The 16,737-nt window shown below is 45.2% G+C and overlaps 1 protein-coding gene across 1 annotated transcript in view; it reads left to right on the forward strand.

Moving 5' to 3' along the window:
* KIF1A (kinesin family member 1A) overlaps positions 1–16,737 on the forward strand; it is a 2,072,061-nt gene that overhangs the window by 1,299,136 nt on the left and 756,188 nt on the right. Inside the window, exons 28-29 of the mRNA XM_078667093.1 lie at positions 6,498–6,633; positions 7,029–7,197. Of these exons, the coding sequence (XP_078523219.1) occupies positions 6,498–6,633; positions 7,029–7,197 (305 nt within the window). The remainder of the gene's footprint in view (positions 1–6,497; positions 6,634–7,028; positions 7,198–16,737) is intronic.

A 16,737-nucleotide genomic window follows, 5' to 3' on the forward strand; every position in this document is an offset into this window, starting at 1 on the left:
GCGTCCCACTCCACTTGACGGGTGCTGGCCGTGTTCATGTTTGTGGAGAAATATGTTCCTATAGCGTCGGACAGGGAGGCCCGGAACACTGAGTCTTCAAGGAGATCTGGGGACAGTCTCCAAGTAGGGATGGGGGCCAGCCTCCTGCCCCACTGCCATGTGAGTTCTACAGAGCTATGATCGGACAGAGTTTTCCCCATGTGTTGGGCCTTAACAATTGTATCTGCTACGGAGCGGGAACAGAAAATGTGGTCAATTCTGGTATGCAGCTGGTGTGGTGGGGAGAAAAAGGTATATTCCCTCTCTTGTGAGTGTGTACTGCGCCATGCATCAGTCAGGTCCCAGCCCTCAGCCCATCGACCAAGAGCATCCGCTTGTTTCCTACTCTCAGTCGCCTGTAAAGGGGGATGTGACCTATCCAGAGTAACATCAAGCACAGCATTAAAATCACCCCCGATAAACCATCGATGATCAGCCCATCCCGTCAGCACCCCGTTCACCGTCAACAAAAACTCCGATTGATTAGAGTTCGGCGAGTAAACACACCCAAACACAACAGCATCCCCGTCCAACAGCCCCCGTACAAATACATATCTGCCCTCTTTATCGATTCTATGCTCCAACATCTGAAAGGGGACAGAGCCACGGAACCAGATCGCCGCCCCCTTTGAAAACGCAGAATAGGAGGTAGCAAATAATTGTCCCCTCCATTTTTTGCGCAGCTTCACAGCTTCAGAGGCGTTCAAATGTGTCTCTTGCAGGCATGCAATCTGGGTTCCCCTGCGGTTAAGCTGGGCCAAAATTCTATGGCGTTTCTGGACTGCTCCCATGCCACGCACGTTCCAGGTGCACAGTTGGTAATTATTAAGCGGCCCCATATCCAACCATGTGGTGCGACTCAGTGAAACGCCCTGGGCCCCATGTCAGTTCTGCGTTGAGATAAGGTGAGTGTGTCGTGGAAACAAATAACCCCTTAACAAAAAGGTCCCCAAGCCAACGTGCCCGGGATCCAAACTGTAGTGCCCAACGTGGGCACAAGTCATTGGAGTCCGTGTGCATACCGGGGGGTGACAGGCCTCTGTCGACTGTCATTGAGCGGTCTGCATAGGCTCGTTAGTCCTCAACAAAGTGGGTTCCCCATGCAACCCACCACTTGCGAAAGGAGGGGGAGGGGGGGGAGGGGGAAGTTCAAGTATACATTACCACCTGGAGGGGATCATATTTTCAGCAAATCAGAACTCCTCTGCCATTTGGGCTGTAATTTTCGGGAACAGCGGCAAGCTGTCCATTGAGCCAGACACCTCTGTATGGGTGCCAGTGGTGGCGGAGTGCCTGTCGGTAAGCGCCTGGGCGTCGTGTGCTGCTAGTGCCTCCTCCGTGAGCTGCTGCCGGTGAGATGACAATGGGTGGCTCGCCACCCGAGCATCAGGAGGGTGCGTCTTCACAGGGGTTCCATGGGAAAAGTGGAGTCCAGGGCCGGGAGTGTTGTGCAGTCTGTCCGGTGTGTCTCCGCTCCCGTTGCGGCCGCCCCCCCGGTGCTCCCCGAATGGGTCCTGTGAGGTCGGCGGTGTCAAAGTGACCTCCATCCATTCCTCCGCCTCTTCTGGTGAGTCGAAGAAGTGGGATTTGTTGTCGTGCAGGATTTTGAGCCGAGCAGGGAACAGCAGTGCATACTTCATATTTCTGTCCCTTAACTTGCGTTTGACACCCATGAAGGTGGATCTGGCGCGCTGTACAGTGGGCGTGAAATCAGGATAGACTGAAATGTTCTTATCTTCAAATCGTATCGGTGCTTTCTCCCTGGCCGCACGCAACACAGTGTCCCGGTCTCTGAAATGAAGGAGGCGCGCGATCAGGGGACGAGGGGGCGCCCCTGGTTTGGGGGGCCGAGGAGGCATCCGATGTGCCCTCTCCAGGCTATACAGTGCAGTGAGATCTTCTTGGCCCACTAGTTTCCGTAGCCAGTCCTCCACGAATTGGGTGGGGTTCCTCCCCTCACTTCTCTCCGGAATGCCTAAGATACGGACGTTGTTGCGGCGCGCACGTCCTTCTGCCTCATCCACCCTATCCCAGAGATGTTTAAGCTGTTTCTCCACTCCCTCCAGCCTCGTGGAATGCTCCGTCTGCTGTGGCACTAGGTCATTCAGTGCTATCTTCTGCTCCGCCACTCGTTCCGCCAATTTGTTATGGTCCGCCCTTAGTAGTGATAGGCCAGTCGCCATATTGTCAATACGCGATTCCAGGGCTTCCCGAGTCGCTCGTATCTCATTAAGGATAAGGTCCAACTTTGCGTCCTGGGACCTTTTCCCAGTCGGCGGGATGATGTCCATGTTGGAGGAGGCCAGAGGGTCCTCGGAGCCCGTGGACTGCAGGTCCGTCGCAGCGCCCTGTCCATGAGTCTTGCCCCTTTGCTTGCCCATGGCTCTTGTTAGCAGGGTGGCGACGGAAAGGGCACAGCAGATCGCCGCCGCCCTCTCCCGTATCTATTCCGGGCGCCGGACTGCGTCCGCAGCAGGGTCAGGGAGTGGCGGTCAAGGGTGGGAGCGGCACAGGCCCAGGGCCGGCCGGGAGCGCGAAGAATCCCTGTCCTTGACGTCAGTGTCAGTATAGGCGGCTTTCCCAGGGAGGCCCCGTGTGCAGAATCGACTTCAGCTTCCCGTAGTACAGATGAAGGAAGTAAGGCGGCCTGCTGCCAGTGTCCAGTGAATCGGCCTTCCGCAGGTGTACTCGAGAAGCCTGGGCCAGTGCGTGGTGGTAGTTCCGCAAAGCGCGTGACTCACTCTCTTGCCGCCGTCCTGGGCCGGTCGCCCCGGTAGTCAGGGCCTGCAGTCCACCGCCCCCCGCTCACCGCCGGGCACACCGCCCTCCGCAGGGCGTCGCACCGCGTGGAATCCTAGTCGCGGTTCCGCCAATCGACTGGTGTGTAGGCCAGCGAAGCTCTTCACGTCCGGGTCCCAGAGACAAGACGGCGCCAAAAAAAAAAAAAAAAAATGCTGATGAGGCCTGCAGTGCCCGGGGGGGTCCGGAGCAAGCTGCGCTTGTGTCAGATGTCCGGCGCTGTCCGCCCCACAGTCCCGGGCGGCGCAGCAGGGAACGGGCGACTTGCCCACAGCGTGGATCGAGCCGGTCAGCCAGATGAAGAAAGCCTCCGCCCGATCCGCAGGTCACCTAACAGGGCGGCCCTGCAGGGCTCCGCAGCGGAGGCGGGGGCCGTAGGGTCGCCGTACGATCAGGACACCCCTCTACAGGTGGGGTCAGCCGCTGGTGTCCGCCTCAGTGTTCCGGCGCGGAGTCCCGATCGGACCGCGCCAGAGGCTATGGGGAGACCGGGGGGAATGTCCACTCGAGCCCGGGGCTTCACCCTGTGCAGTAGGCCGCGGCCGAAGCAGCCGCGCAGAGCGTCAGTAGAGCGGGCGGACTGGAGAAGCACCGCTCCGCTTCCAGAATGACACCCACGGGGACCTCCGGTGCAAGTATCAGGTGGGTCGCAGTGGGGGAAAGCAGGATATTCAGCTCATATGGAGGATTACGGACGGAGCTCTCGGGCTACACGTCCACCATCATCGGCTTCAGGCCACGCCCCCCTGGACAACCAGTTAGGGGTCCCTTGTGTATAGTGAAGGATGGGTGGGAGTTATTTCGCAAACCATCTAAGGAAGACATAGTGGACTATGTCCTTGGTCTCCGCTCCAGGATTTCTGAGTACATGAAGAAGGCATCCAAAAACCTTGAGGCTAGCCAAGAATTACAGAAAGCTTGGCATGACCAAAAGGCTGTTCTGACTATGTACCAGCCAGGACAGAAGGTTTGGGTGCTGGAGCGTGTGGCCCCAGCAGCTCTCCAGGACAAATGGAGTGGACCACATACCATAATTGAGCAGAAGGGAGAGGTTACCTACCTGGTGGACCTTGGAACTCCCAGGAGCCCCCACAGGGTGAACAGTCTCAAGCCATATGTTGACAGTGCAAACATGGGCTTGCTCATGGCTACTGATGAGGGACAGGAGGAAGACAGTGACCCACTCCCTGACCTCCTCTCACAGAACCCTGATGATGGTTCAGTAGATGCTGTAGCCATGGCAGGCAGCCTCACTGAGCAGCGACAGATTGATTGCAGGAAAGTCCTCTATCAGTACATGCACATGTTCATACTGACTACCCATGAAGTGGACACAGGAGAGAGCTTACCTGTAAAGAACAAAATGTACAGGCAACCTGACCATGTCAAGGACTGCATCAGGACTGAGGTCCAAAAGATGCTGGAATTGGGAGTAATTGAACCCTCAGATAGCCCTTGGGCTAGTCCAGTAGTAAGGAAGAGAAGCGACTCAACCATCTGGACCCAAAAAGAGCATTGCCTTGACCGCACAAAAGAGTTCCAGGTGGGAGACCAACTCTTTGTAGGATATGTTGGTGCGAAGGAAGGTTTGGGGTGCAGAAAAGGACCATCTCATGATGAGTCATTCTCTGCATCAAGATTTGCTACACTCTGGCAAAGAAGCACCCTCCTCAAGGCTTAAGAACACATTCCACCAGAGCTAAGGCTGCTACCTCTGCATGAGCATGTGAAGACCCAGTACATCTGGCAGAAGCATGGGCATCCCCCCAAACGTTTACCAAGCATTTCTCCCTGACAGTTATGTCCGCAGGGACGGACATTTTGCCTGTTTGGTTCTGCAAGACTTTTTAGTCTGAAATGTGTCTACAATCCCTCTTCCGGGTATGCTATTGCTTGGGTATCTACTCAAAGTTAAGGAATCTCCAGCTAGATGTCTCTATCCTGTGAACAAGTTACTTACCTTCAGCAAAGCCTTATCTGGTAAAGACTTGATCTAGCGCAGATTCCTTACCAACCCACCCATCCTTCCCAAACTGCAGACATGTTTCTAGGGTCAGGGCTGATCCCTTTCAGGGCCTTATTTTTGAAACACACCAATGATAGTACACTTCATGACTACTCACTTCTGGTGTGGAAAGTCATGAAAAAGTAACTGATGCCAGCGCGCCCAGATGACACCTATATAGGTGCATCACTTCCAGCGTGGACGACGCGGACGACGCCATGCAGAGCTGACTGACTCCACCTACCAGCACTCAGGGGTGTGGCTTGATGAAAAATCTTCAGGATCCAATCTGATTCTTGGGAATTCAAAGGTAAGGAGTCTGCAGCTAGAACATGTATTTACCAGATAAGGTGTTACCAAAGGTAAGTAACTTGTTCTTCATGATAAGACAGTTTCAGCCTTATTCCCAGCCATCGCACAATGGAAGTCTTTGCTGCACGACCCACAAGAGATAACTCTTAGTAGGATGATACATTGTGGTCACTGTGTTCTTAGTGCAGGTGTGGAGGTTCATTATTCAGCTTTTCATGGAACACGTGCAGATAAACCATCACGTGCAAACCTCAAACAAGAGAATACATTTCATTAAACGTTGGCACTTATAGCTTGGTCCCTGAAATGAGAGAAAGAGAAAAAGTATATAGCAGCCAAAAGTAAAACTCGGACCCACATTAAATGTAGTAACCTTTTACATGAAGGTCACACTTTATATAGTTGTGTGTGAAATGCAGAGAGGGCATTACCAGCAGCATGAGAATGCAGAACTTGTGTGAAGGTTTGAGTTATGTGATGGCCAAGTACAGAGAATGTGTGCTTTGAGGGTAAAGAGCAGAAAACATTTATGAGCTTGAGTGGGATTCAGGTGCTTAGGACGTTTGAGAGCTTGGGTATAATAATAGTGAATATCATGTATTAGGGATTAGGTAAGGTGGATGCATATTACAGAGAACACATGAAAGGCTGAGTAAGTTAAGAGAGCAAAGTCTGCATGAGATCTTGAGTAGAGTCAGTGAAATGTGTGAAGTCTTGTGTGGGATATGGGCATAGTGCAAAGAAAGTACAATAATGTAAGTAGAGTAAATGTGCAAAGACTTTCAGGGCTAAAGTAGTGTGGGATTACAGCAAATGTATATGCTTTAAGTATTTTTACTTGCCTTTGTGAATTAGCCCAAAAAATCTATAATGTGAATATTTAGGGAATATTTATGTATAATTAGTACAAATGGAGAGCACTGTGACCTTTTTGCACTTTTGCTAATAGGAAATTGGACATTTCAGGGTGCTTTCAGTACTTTTGTAGTACTATCTCCCATACTCATAAATGCCTTTGTAAATCAACTCCTTTATGTGAAGAGTTCCATGTTGAGGAGGGCCAGTGAATTAATGATTCTTTTTGGGATGGCAGAGAAGAGTTGGCTGGGCAGATACGATCAGGTATGGATGAGAGAAGGCAGTATGTATCGGTTTGCTGTTAACAGCAGTGAGAATCCCCCAGAATTTAACCAGGTCTTGGGAGTTTGTGGCAGGAAGACACAGAACACAGAATTTGTATGCATTTCCTTATATGAAAGCGAGCATGTGATGGTACCTGCTACCCTGAAATGTATGTGAAAAGGATGTGAATAGCCCTACTTTTACTCTCTTTTACTTGCAGTTCCAGTCAGAAGCCTTGTCTACTGGAATGTCAAGATTAGGAACCTCACAGGAAGAACTGCGCATTGTGGAGGGGCAGGGACAGAACCCTGACATGGGTGAATCGGCTGATGAAGTAAATAACAACACTTGTGCAGGTGAGGTCACATGACAGAACCCTATAGAAGTAGGTCCTGCATTACAAAGGTAAACATACACTTTAGCATAAGTTTACCATATTTTTGGGAATTCACAAACTACAAGTTTTTTTTTACTCATAGTGATTCTATGATTAAGGATGCTCTGCAGCTAGACCGGAGAACTCCGGCCATAAAAAGATAGGACGGGCTTATCTTTTAATGTGCAGAGTCTCCGCCACGAGTGTGGAGTCTCCATAATTGTAAATGTAATATTGGTAAAATTATCTTGTAGTAAAATAGTGTGAGGAAGTGGATGAAGGATGTGGTACAGCGTTTCTGAAACTGTGTGGTTTTAGTTGTAAACCAAGCCTTCGATGATATTTTGACTCCAAATCTTTCTTGTACAAATATAGCAACCCCTCAGGAGCTACTGGTGGACCTTACAGAGAAGAGCTCCCTGGATGGAGCAGCAAAAACTGTACTGCAGCATCTACAGTTGGGTAGCATCTTTACCTTCCGTGTGACTGTGCTCCAGGCATCCAGTATATCTGCTGAGTACGCCGACATCTTTTGCCAGTTCAAGTGAGTTGCTTCCAAAATGGTTTGTAGCATGAAGCCTAGAGCATATTTTGTGTGATTGGCCAAAGACAAATGTGGACTGGTTAAGGGAAAATTTCAGGGACACTCTCATAATAGCTGATCCCTCTGAAAGGTCAGTGGTCAGAGACAAAGCTTCTGGCAGGGTAGGTCGTGTGTGTGTGTGTGCGTGTGCGTGTGTTTGCGTGTGTATATATATATATATATATATAGGTAAGGTTTTTGTAATGCTAATTCCTAACTATAACGTGGCTGAAACCTATGGTACATATATATATGGCCGACGAAGAATAAACTAAAGTTTTTGCACTGATACTGGGTCCGTGTCTTCTTACCGAGGAGACGAAAGGTGATGTGTTGCAGCGACCTTGATATATATATATATATATATAGATATATATATATATATATATATATATATATATATATATATATATATATATATATTACCTACTGGCGGTCGCCAGTAGGTAGATATAGTTAGGACCTAGTTTCCATAGGAAATCCGCAACATTCTATTGGGAATAACTTTGGCGCCGGTTGATGAATCTTTGTCAATTTCTCAAAGAAGATGGCCTGCTATGCTCTGCTCCTTTCCTGAAAGTTTTGGGGGGATTCGTGAAGTGGGGGCTGAGAAAAAGGGGGGGTCCCAAAACGTGTTTTCCCCATGTTATTTTCTATAGGACGATTAGACACGGCTACAGCCCGAACGGCTGAACGGAATTACAAGAAATTTGGCAAAATGGTAGAGTCTGATGCGCAGATCACCCTTTTGTTTAAATGGTGTAAATCCCTTCAGTAGTTGTTGAGAAAATCGAATTTGAAAAAATTATATATCTATAAGCGCGCACCGTGAGCACACTGTACGCGTACAGTACAAGTATGGTACGCGTACAGTACGCGTACCCCGGGATTAGAAAAAAAAAAAAACATTTTTGTGGCCTTGGGGGTCCTTGTGGGACCCCCTGAGCAGGCCTAGGGGGTCAGGGTGCTTCTACCCTGCCCCCTTATTGAATTCTACACGTTTGTTTTTCTGCTTTCTTGTGCCTCAGTCTACCGAGGCACAATTTCTGTTTTGGAGTGTTGACAGACAGTGGCAGCCAATCAGCACGAGCTGCATGCTCATTGGCTTTCAACAGTTCAAACCAGGAAGTGTTGGCAGCCATCTTGTGCGCCGTAGACCGAGGCACAAGAAATCAGAAAAACAAACGTGTAGAACACAAAAAGGGGGCAGGGTAGAAACACCCTTACCCCCTAGACCTGCCCAGGTGGTCCCACAAGGCCCAAAAAAGTTTTTTTAAAAACCCGGTCTGTTTTTTTCAAATTACCCCCCGGGGGGACCAAATCGCGGGGGCATAGTGGTAAAGAAGTGCGGGGGGGCCCCAAAACCCCCCCCCACACTGCCCCGGGGACCGCCGTCCCCCGGGGCAAAGCAACGCAGCCCCCTGGCCCATACTGGAGGCTCCAGGTGGGCTAGTTGGCCCCCAGGGACCCCCAGTATGCAAGGGTAATTAGTTCCCCCTCTGCAAACGCGCCAGGGGGCTGCGTTGCAGAGAGGTGTAAAAAGGGGCACAGCCTCATTACACCTCTCTGCAATGCAGCCCCCTGGTGCATACTGGAGGTTCGAGGTGGGCTAGTTGGCCCCCAGGCACCCACAGTATGCAAGGGGAATTAGTTCCCCCTCTGCAAACGCGCCTGGGGCTGCGTTGCAGAGAGGTATAAAAAGGGGCATAGCCTCATTACACCTCTCTGCAATGCAGCCCCCTGGCGCATACTGGAGGTTCCAGGTGGGCTAGTTGGCCCCCAGGGACCCCCAGTATGCAAGGGGAATTAGTTCCCCCTCTGCAAATGTGCCAGGGGACTGCGTTGCAGAGAGGTGTAAAAAGGGGCATAGCCTCATTACACCTCTCTGCAATGCAGCCCCTTGGCGCATACTGGAGGTTCCAGGTGGGCTAGTGGGCCCCCAGGGACCCCTAGTATGCAAGGGGAATTAGTTCCCCCTCTGCAAACGCGCCCGAGGGCTGCGCTGCAGAGAGGTGTAAAAAAGGGTGTGGCCTCATTACACCTCTCTGCAATGCAGCCCCCTGGGAAATACTGGAGGTTCCTGGTGGGCTAGTTGGCCCCCAGGGACCCCCAGTATGCAAGGGGAATTAGTTCCCCCTCTGCAAATGCGTCAGGGGGCTGCGTTGCAGAGAGTTGTAAAAACATTTTTTTTTCAATTTATATTAAAAATATGTAATGTAATTTAAAAAATAAAATATCTAAAAATAAATAATTTAAAATAATGTAGTAAATCAGTATAACAAATATAACAATTAATACATTTAAAGATAATCATTTACAAAACCATTGAAATTCACTGAAAAAACCATAGGTTTCAGCCACGTTATAGTTAGGAATTACCATTTAAAAAACCTTTGAAATTCCCCCGTTATAGTTAGTTGTACTAACTATATCTCATGCGCCCGCAATCCACTGCTGATGATGTCACATATTACATCATTCATGACATGGTCAGTAACATCACTGATGACATCACTGAGGACATCTCAAATGACATCACTGATGACATAATCCTTGTGAAAGAGTGGCAGACCTCCTCTCAGCGTAATATAACCCTTGATACACACATTCAAAAATAGAAACTAAAATTAAAAAAAAATGGAGATACCAATTCCAGTTAGAACAACCTATTCAGTAATTCCAAAATCTACATACACATCCAGTCGTTCACTAACAGTTCTATATTAGCACTCATACATATACTCACTCATCATATGTACTCATACACCTATACATCTTATTACACAAGGACACTCATCTATAGAGTTACTCACACACAAACTCAGAAGAATCGTGTGGCTGCTGTTCTGCCATTTTGATATGAAAAAAGCTGGAACAAAGCAGAGATCCTTCTCTCAGGAAACCAAAAGAGATAGTGAGGGAAGTGGGTGGGGTTTTTCAAGATTCTGGAAAAGAAACTACTATAAACCAATCAAAAGTGTTGTTTTCATGGCACATGACTTTACATGCACGCGACGTGTGCGTACGCACGCGTGCACATTGCGCGACCGTCACATATAAATGACGTTTTACCCGATTTTCGTAAAAGCTTTCAAAAACGTGAAAAGGAGGCAGGGATGAGACTCCCAGACCCCCTAGGCCTTCTCATGGGGTCCCTGAAGGACCCCGAAGGGCAAAAAAAATAAATTTAAAATCGCGAGGTGCGCGCACGTTGCGCGCACCCTCGAGGCAGAACTGAGTCAAAAACAATAGTGGAGAACGTGAAAAGGGGGCAGGGTAGAGACTCCCTGAGTCCCTAGGCCTTCTCAGGGGGTTTCTGAAGGACCCCGAAGGGCAAAAAAAAAAAATAATAATGAAAAAAAATCACGAGGTGCGCGCACGTTGAAAAAAAAAAATAATTGACAAATTTGACTGTTTATATTTTGATTGAAGATGTAGACTATACTGTTTAACTTTATCCAAATCATAAAAACTAGCTGTGCCATTGCATATTACAGGATACAGTCAATGTATTACAATATACAAAGGCAGTTTGTTGGAAAATAAATATATAAAAAATATAACAATTGATACAGAAATTAGTATTTTAAAAACCTTGGAAATTCACTGAAAAAACCATAGGTTTCACACACGTTATATTTAGGAATTAGCACTTAAAAAACTTTGTAAAATTACTGAAAAAAACATAGATTTCACACACGTTATAGTTAGGAATTAGCATTGCAAAAACCTTCGAAATTCACAGAAAAACCCTAGGTTTCACACACATCATAATTAGGAATAAGCATTTAAAAAACCTTCCAAATTCACTGAAAAACCATAGGTTTCAGGCCTGATATAGTTAGGAATTAGCATTTAAAAAACCTTTGAAATTCACCGAAAAAACCATAGGTTTCAGGCCTGATATAGTTAAGAATTAGCATTTAAAAAACCTTAGAAATTCACTGAAAAAACTGTAGATTTTAGGGGTGTTATAGTTAGCTGGACATTTCACTCATACAAAACCATTGACATTCCTCTGATATAGTTAGTTGTACTAACTATATACCGCGTGCCCGCAATCCACTGCTGATGATGTCACATATTACATAATTCATGACATGGTCAGTGACATCACTGATGACATCTCAAATGACATCACTGATGACATCATCCACGTGACGATACACCTCATCATACACTAGTATAACCTTTCGTCACTCACTGTAAAATACAGAGTACCATATTTAAATCCATTGACACACCGATACAAGTTTCTAAAAAACCACTCAGTGATTCCTAGATCTATACACACATCTAATCACTTACCTACAGATTCACTCATACATGTAGTCAATGATCAATAGAACACTATCAAATATACTTATACACCTATATCGACATTACACACCAGCACACATCCCATTCACTTATAAAGTCATCCTATTCACTTATGCAAACAATGGATCATACTTACATTTACTTAGCTATACACTTATACAAACACCACTTTATTCATATAGATAGTAAATTACACTTAGTGTGTTATAAAATCACTGTTACAGGTATACAGTTATCTATACAGTCACGCATGCAATCAGTGAGTCTTACGTATACTTATTTATAAACAACAACTGACACATACATTGCCTTTTATTTTTCTACTTCGTTGGACATGTACCATTAAGAGAGATATTTGCTCATCACCACACCCATATATTCACTCACCCAAACAACTGTTGTAACATGTAGTCTTAACGTCATATACCTACTAAATCAACAATTCACACATCTTTGGGCAGTCACACACCTCCCACCGAACCACACACACATTCACTCTCCCATACAAATACTTAGTTAACTAATCAATAACTAATATAGACTTTCAAATAGCTAGTAACCAACTGGAGAAGTAGTTTTTACAACAACTGACAAAGTGATACAGATGTTCACACAGTTTAGTCACTATCCAATATATTTAGAGACACACTTTAAATTAGTCAAGTAAACAGTCAATCACACTGCTACTAAATCCTCCATCCAGATATTTATATTTATATATCCACTCATTCTTCAATGCAAATTGCTATATATATAATACATATTTAAATAACAAAGCAAACCACATTCACTGGATGATGTCATCAGTGATGTCATTTGAGATGTCATCAGTGATGTCACTGACCATGTCATGAATGATGTAATATGTGACATCATCAGCAGTGGATTGCGGGAGCGCGAGATATAGTTAGTACAACTAACTATATCAGAGGAATTTCAATGGTTTTGTATGAGTGAAATGTCCAGCTAACTATAACACCCCTAAAATCTACAGTTTTTTCAGTGAATTTCTAAGGTTATTTAAATGCTAATTCCTAACTATAACAGGCCTGAAACCTATGTTTTTTTCAGTGAATATATATGTATATATATATATATATATATCAAAGCACAATCCTGGAGAATGAGATTACCAAGGAAAGCAGCACTCGCAGGGGGTTGTTCCAACCAGTTTATTACGGCGGAACAAACAGCAACGACGCGTTTCGCCGTAGGGCTTTGTCAAGTTGTGAGAGAAGCGAGGACATACAAACAATTTAAACTTGTCAGGATGTAATGGAAAGTAAAGACGGACTGCATATTTTCAGATAAACAGCGGCCATCTTACAGTGTATATACATTCAATGCAAAGCGCTTAACTTATACAAAATAACCATCTTGTCATATCATGTTATATATTAACATGTAAATTGCTATATTAGCATTTTATATAGCCCTGTATGGGCACAAAAAACGATCCTAGTAACATCCTGTATAACAATGAGGGCTGATGTCAGAGCACACCCCATGGAAATTCGATCTAGTTAAACCATGCTTAACAACTGTAAAATCACAATAATGACATGTCAAACAGCATGAACATTACCATAAAGGTACAAAAATATGGCCCACTGATGGGCTGATCCATGGGTGCGAAGCCTACATGCTCCCCTAGTCCAATGTCATCTCAACAAAAGACATATCAATAGCCAAAATCCTCTATAATGGTTCAAAATTTAAAGAAAACAGTCACAGTTGAAAATTAAATGAATCCAAATTAGTCATCTTATCACTGATAGACACAACCACAAGCCTGTGGTAAAATCGAGCGATAGAGAGAAGGCCTTGACAAAAATCAAAGAATTGGAAGATGAATTAGCAAAGGAGGAAGATCAGGCTACTCTTGTAGAAAAACGTGATCAAATTAAAAAACGCCTTAAAAAATACGAACAAAAAATTAAACAGCGCAAAGAAGAAAAATTTGAGAGGGACGAAAATGATTACCAGATGGGAAGGGTGTTAACTTTTGCTAAAAAATATGATTGCACAAGGAAACAACTAAAGCAAAAGAAAAGTGCACCCGCCTCTGCAGAAGCTGTGACCTCTGAATCAGATGTTAACGCAGATGATGTGGTAAGCGATGATGGAAGTGTGGAAACTCCTTCTTTTCACAGAGAGTTCCAAGTCATGCGCAACCAACAATTAGAAGGAGGCAGGGGCAAACCCCCGGACAACGCGGGAGCAAGAGGAAGACGAGGCGCGGCGGCGGTGGGAAGAAATCCATTAGGTTCACCACCAGTCACACGGAGCAAGAAGAACTTCTATCGGAAGAAGACTTAAGCGATCACCTCGCTCATACTGACCAGGATAATCTGTCCGTCATCAATTTAACAAACAAAGCGTTGACTGAAGAAGAAAATTCCATTCTCAAATTGGGCTTATCTTTCTGCCCACGAAAGAACTTTGACTTTGCACAAACTAGAATAGACGTTTTTAAATTCACGAGAAAATTAAAGCTGCATAAATTCTTCAAACTCAAATCTCAGAGTGCCAATTCCATGCCTTCCGTGGATAATGAAGGGGAGGGTTTGAGATGCCGTGATTTGGGAGGCTTACGTGCCATTGAAGGTTTACATCAGGAAATAAATAGAGGGGAAGATGGAAACATCAGTAATACCCAAACACTTACGCATCTGGACATACAACAGAAAAGTGGAGGCAGTATGTTCAAACCGACCTCTACTTTTTTACCTATTATGAGCACAGATGCTATAGATACATTTTCAGATGCGGTTTTAAGAGATCTTACAAGACTAAGAAAAACAAAGTCATACGCGTTCTCTAGTGATAATTTCACTAAACAACAGCAGAATGCTTTACAAACTTTGTGTAAAAACTCTGATCTGGTCTACAAACCCTCCGATAAGGGAGGTAACATCGTCCTCCTCACCACTGCCCAATATGAAACTGAAGCTCTTCGTCTATTAGGAGATGTCAACACCTACAAACCTGTGGACAACAAAGTATATAATCAGAGCGTGGTGGATTACCATGACATGATATCCAGGTGGTACAAAGTCAATATGCTGAATACCGATGAATATCTGTACTTACGTTGTCTCAGTCCTGTAATTCCAACATTTTACTACCTTCCCAAGGTTCACAAAGACTTACATAATCCTCCAGGTAGGCCAATTGTGGCCTCTAATGGAAGTCTTACTGAGAATCTTTCGATTTATGTTGACTCCTTCCTTTTACCTTTGGTTATGTCTTTGCCATCCTATCTGCAAGATACCAAACACTTTTTGTCCATCATTGGTTCAGTCATTTGGAAAGACACATATTGCATGCTGGTTCTTGACATCGCCAGTTTATACACATGTATAGTTCATGGCGATGGTCTTAGAGCTATGGCCCATTTCCTGGAGAAACGTCCTGTGTGTTTCTACGAGCATAATAAGATGCTGATGGAGTTTATGAATTTTGGTTTGAATAACAACATCTTTCTTTTCAGCAATCAGTTATATAAACAAACGTCTGGAGTAGCTATGGGAGCCTGCTCGGCTCCTAGCTTTGCCAATTTGTTTGTAGGCCATTGGGAAGAACTGGCACCTTGGGGCCAAAATGAGAAATGGACCAACATGATTATACAATGGCATCGTTATATAGATGATTTGTTTATTATTTTGAATTGCACGTTGGAAACTGCCAATGAGTTTGTTGAGGTATTGAATCATAATGACAAAAATTTGAAATTCTCAGGTGAGATAAGTAAAACCACTGTCAATTACCTTGACCTCACAGTGTATGTGGACCAGGAAGGCTCTTTGCAGACGAAATTGTTTAGAAAAAAGACTGCTGGTAATTCCACCCTGTATGCCACCAGTAGTCATCCACGCCAACTAATTGAGAGTATCCCCTATGGGGAACTCTTAAGATTGCGGCGAAACAATTCCCATGATGTTGATTTTGAAAAGGCGGCGGCTGCTAGTCTTTTGAGATTCAAAAGAAGAGGATATAAAAATGGGGTTCTGACAAGGGCTTTGGAGAGAGTAAAAAAGATTAAGCGGAAAGATTTGTTACAGCCCAAAAACAGTAAATCTTTGAAGAACGGGGCATTTCGTTTGATTACAACTTTCTCGCGTAATGCTGGTCAGATCAAGAAAATCTTGAAAAAGAATTGGAACATTCTTTTATCGGATAATGTCATCAAAGCTGACCTGCCGACCAATCCTTTGGTCACTTACAGGAAAGCCAAATCCCTGAAGGATCATTTAGTATCCAGCCATTACTCTCCTCCTGTAATTACCCCTAAAATGCCGGTTCTCAGCGGCTTCTATCCCTGTGGTCGGTGTAAGGCCTGTAAGTTTAGTAAGCGGACGCTTACTTTTAAGATACCTGGGTTGGCCACACCGAAAAAGATCTTGAAATTTCTGACTTGCTCCACCCCTTTTGCTATTTATTGCCTCACTTGCCCGTGTGGTTTAAAATACATTGGCAGTACCACGAATGCTGTAAAACTAAGAATATTGGAGCACATGCGTGCTATTGACAAAAAAGATGAGGCTTACCCTGTGGCAAGGCATTTCGAGAAGATGCACAATAGCAACAGGGATCTGTTGTCGTACATCTGTCTCGATAGTGTACCAGCTAGCATTAGAGGAGGGGACCGCTTACTTAAGCTTCGACGCCTGGAATCTAGGTATATCATTGATTTGCAGACCAAGATTCCGAGGGGTTTAAATATGCATGAGGAGCTATCAGTACACTTGGGATAAGAATTGTATTTATTTCTAAGACTCTGCATGTATTATAAAGGTGACCGGCTTGTTTTGATTTTACCACAGGCTTGTGGTTGTGTCTATCAGTGATAAGATGACTAATTTGGATTCATTTAATTTTCAACTGTGACTGTTTTCTTTAAATTTTGAACCATTATAGAGGATTTTGGCTATTGATATGTCTTTTGTTGAGATGACATTGGACTAGGGGAGCATGTAGGCTTCGCACCCATGGATCAGCCCATCAGTGGGCCATATTTTTGTACCTTTATGGTAATGTTCATGCTGTTTGACATGTCATTATTGTGATTTTACAGTTGTTAAGCATGGTTTAACTAGATCGAATTTCCATGGGGTGTGCTCTGACATCAGCCCTCATTGTTATACAGGATGTTACTAGGATCGTTTTTTGTGCCCATAC

Source organism: Lissotriton helveticus, chromosome 11 (assembly GCF_964261635.1).
Source record: "Lissotriton helveticus chromosome 11, aLisHel1.1, whole genome shotgun sequence".
In the NCBI taxonomy this organism is placed as follows: Eukaryota; Metazoa; Chordata; class Amphibia; order Caudata; family Salamandridae; genus Lissotriton; species Lissotriton helveticus.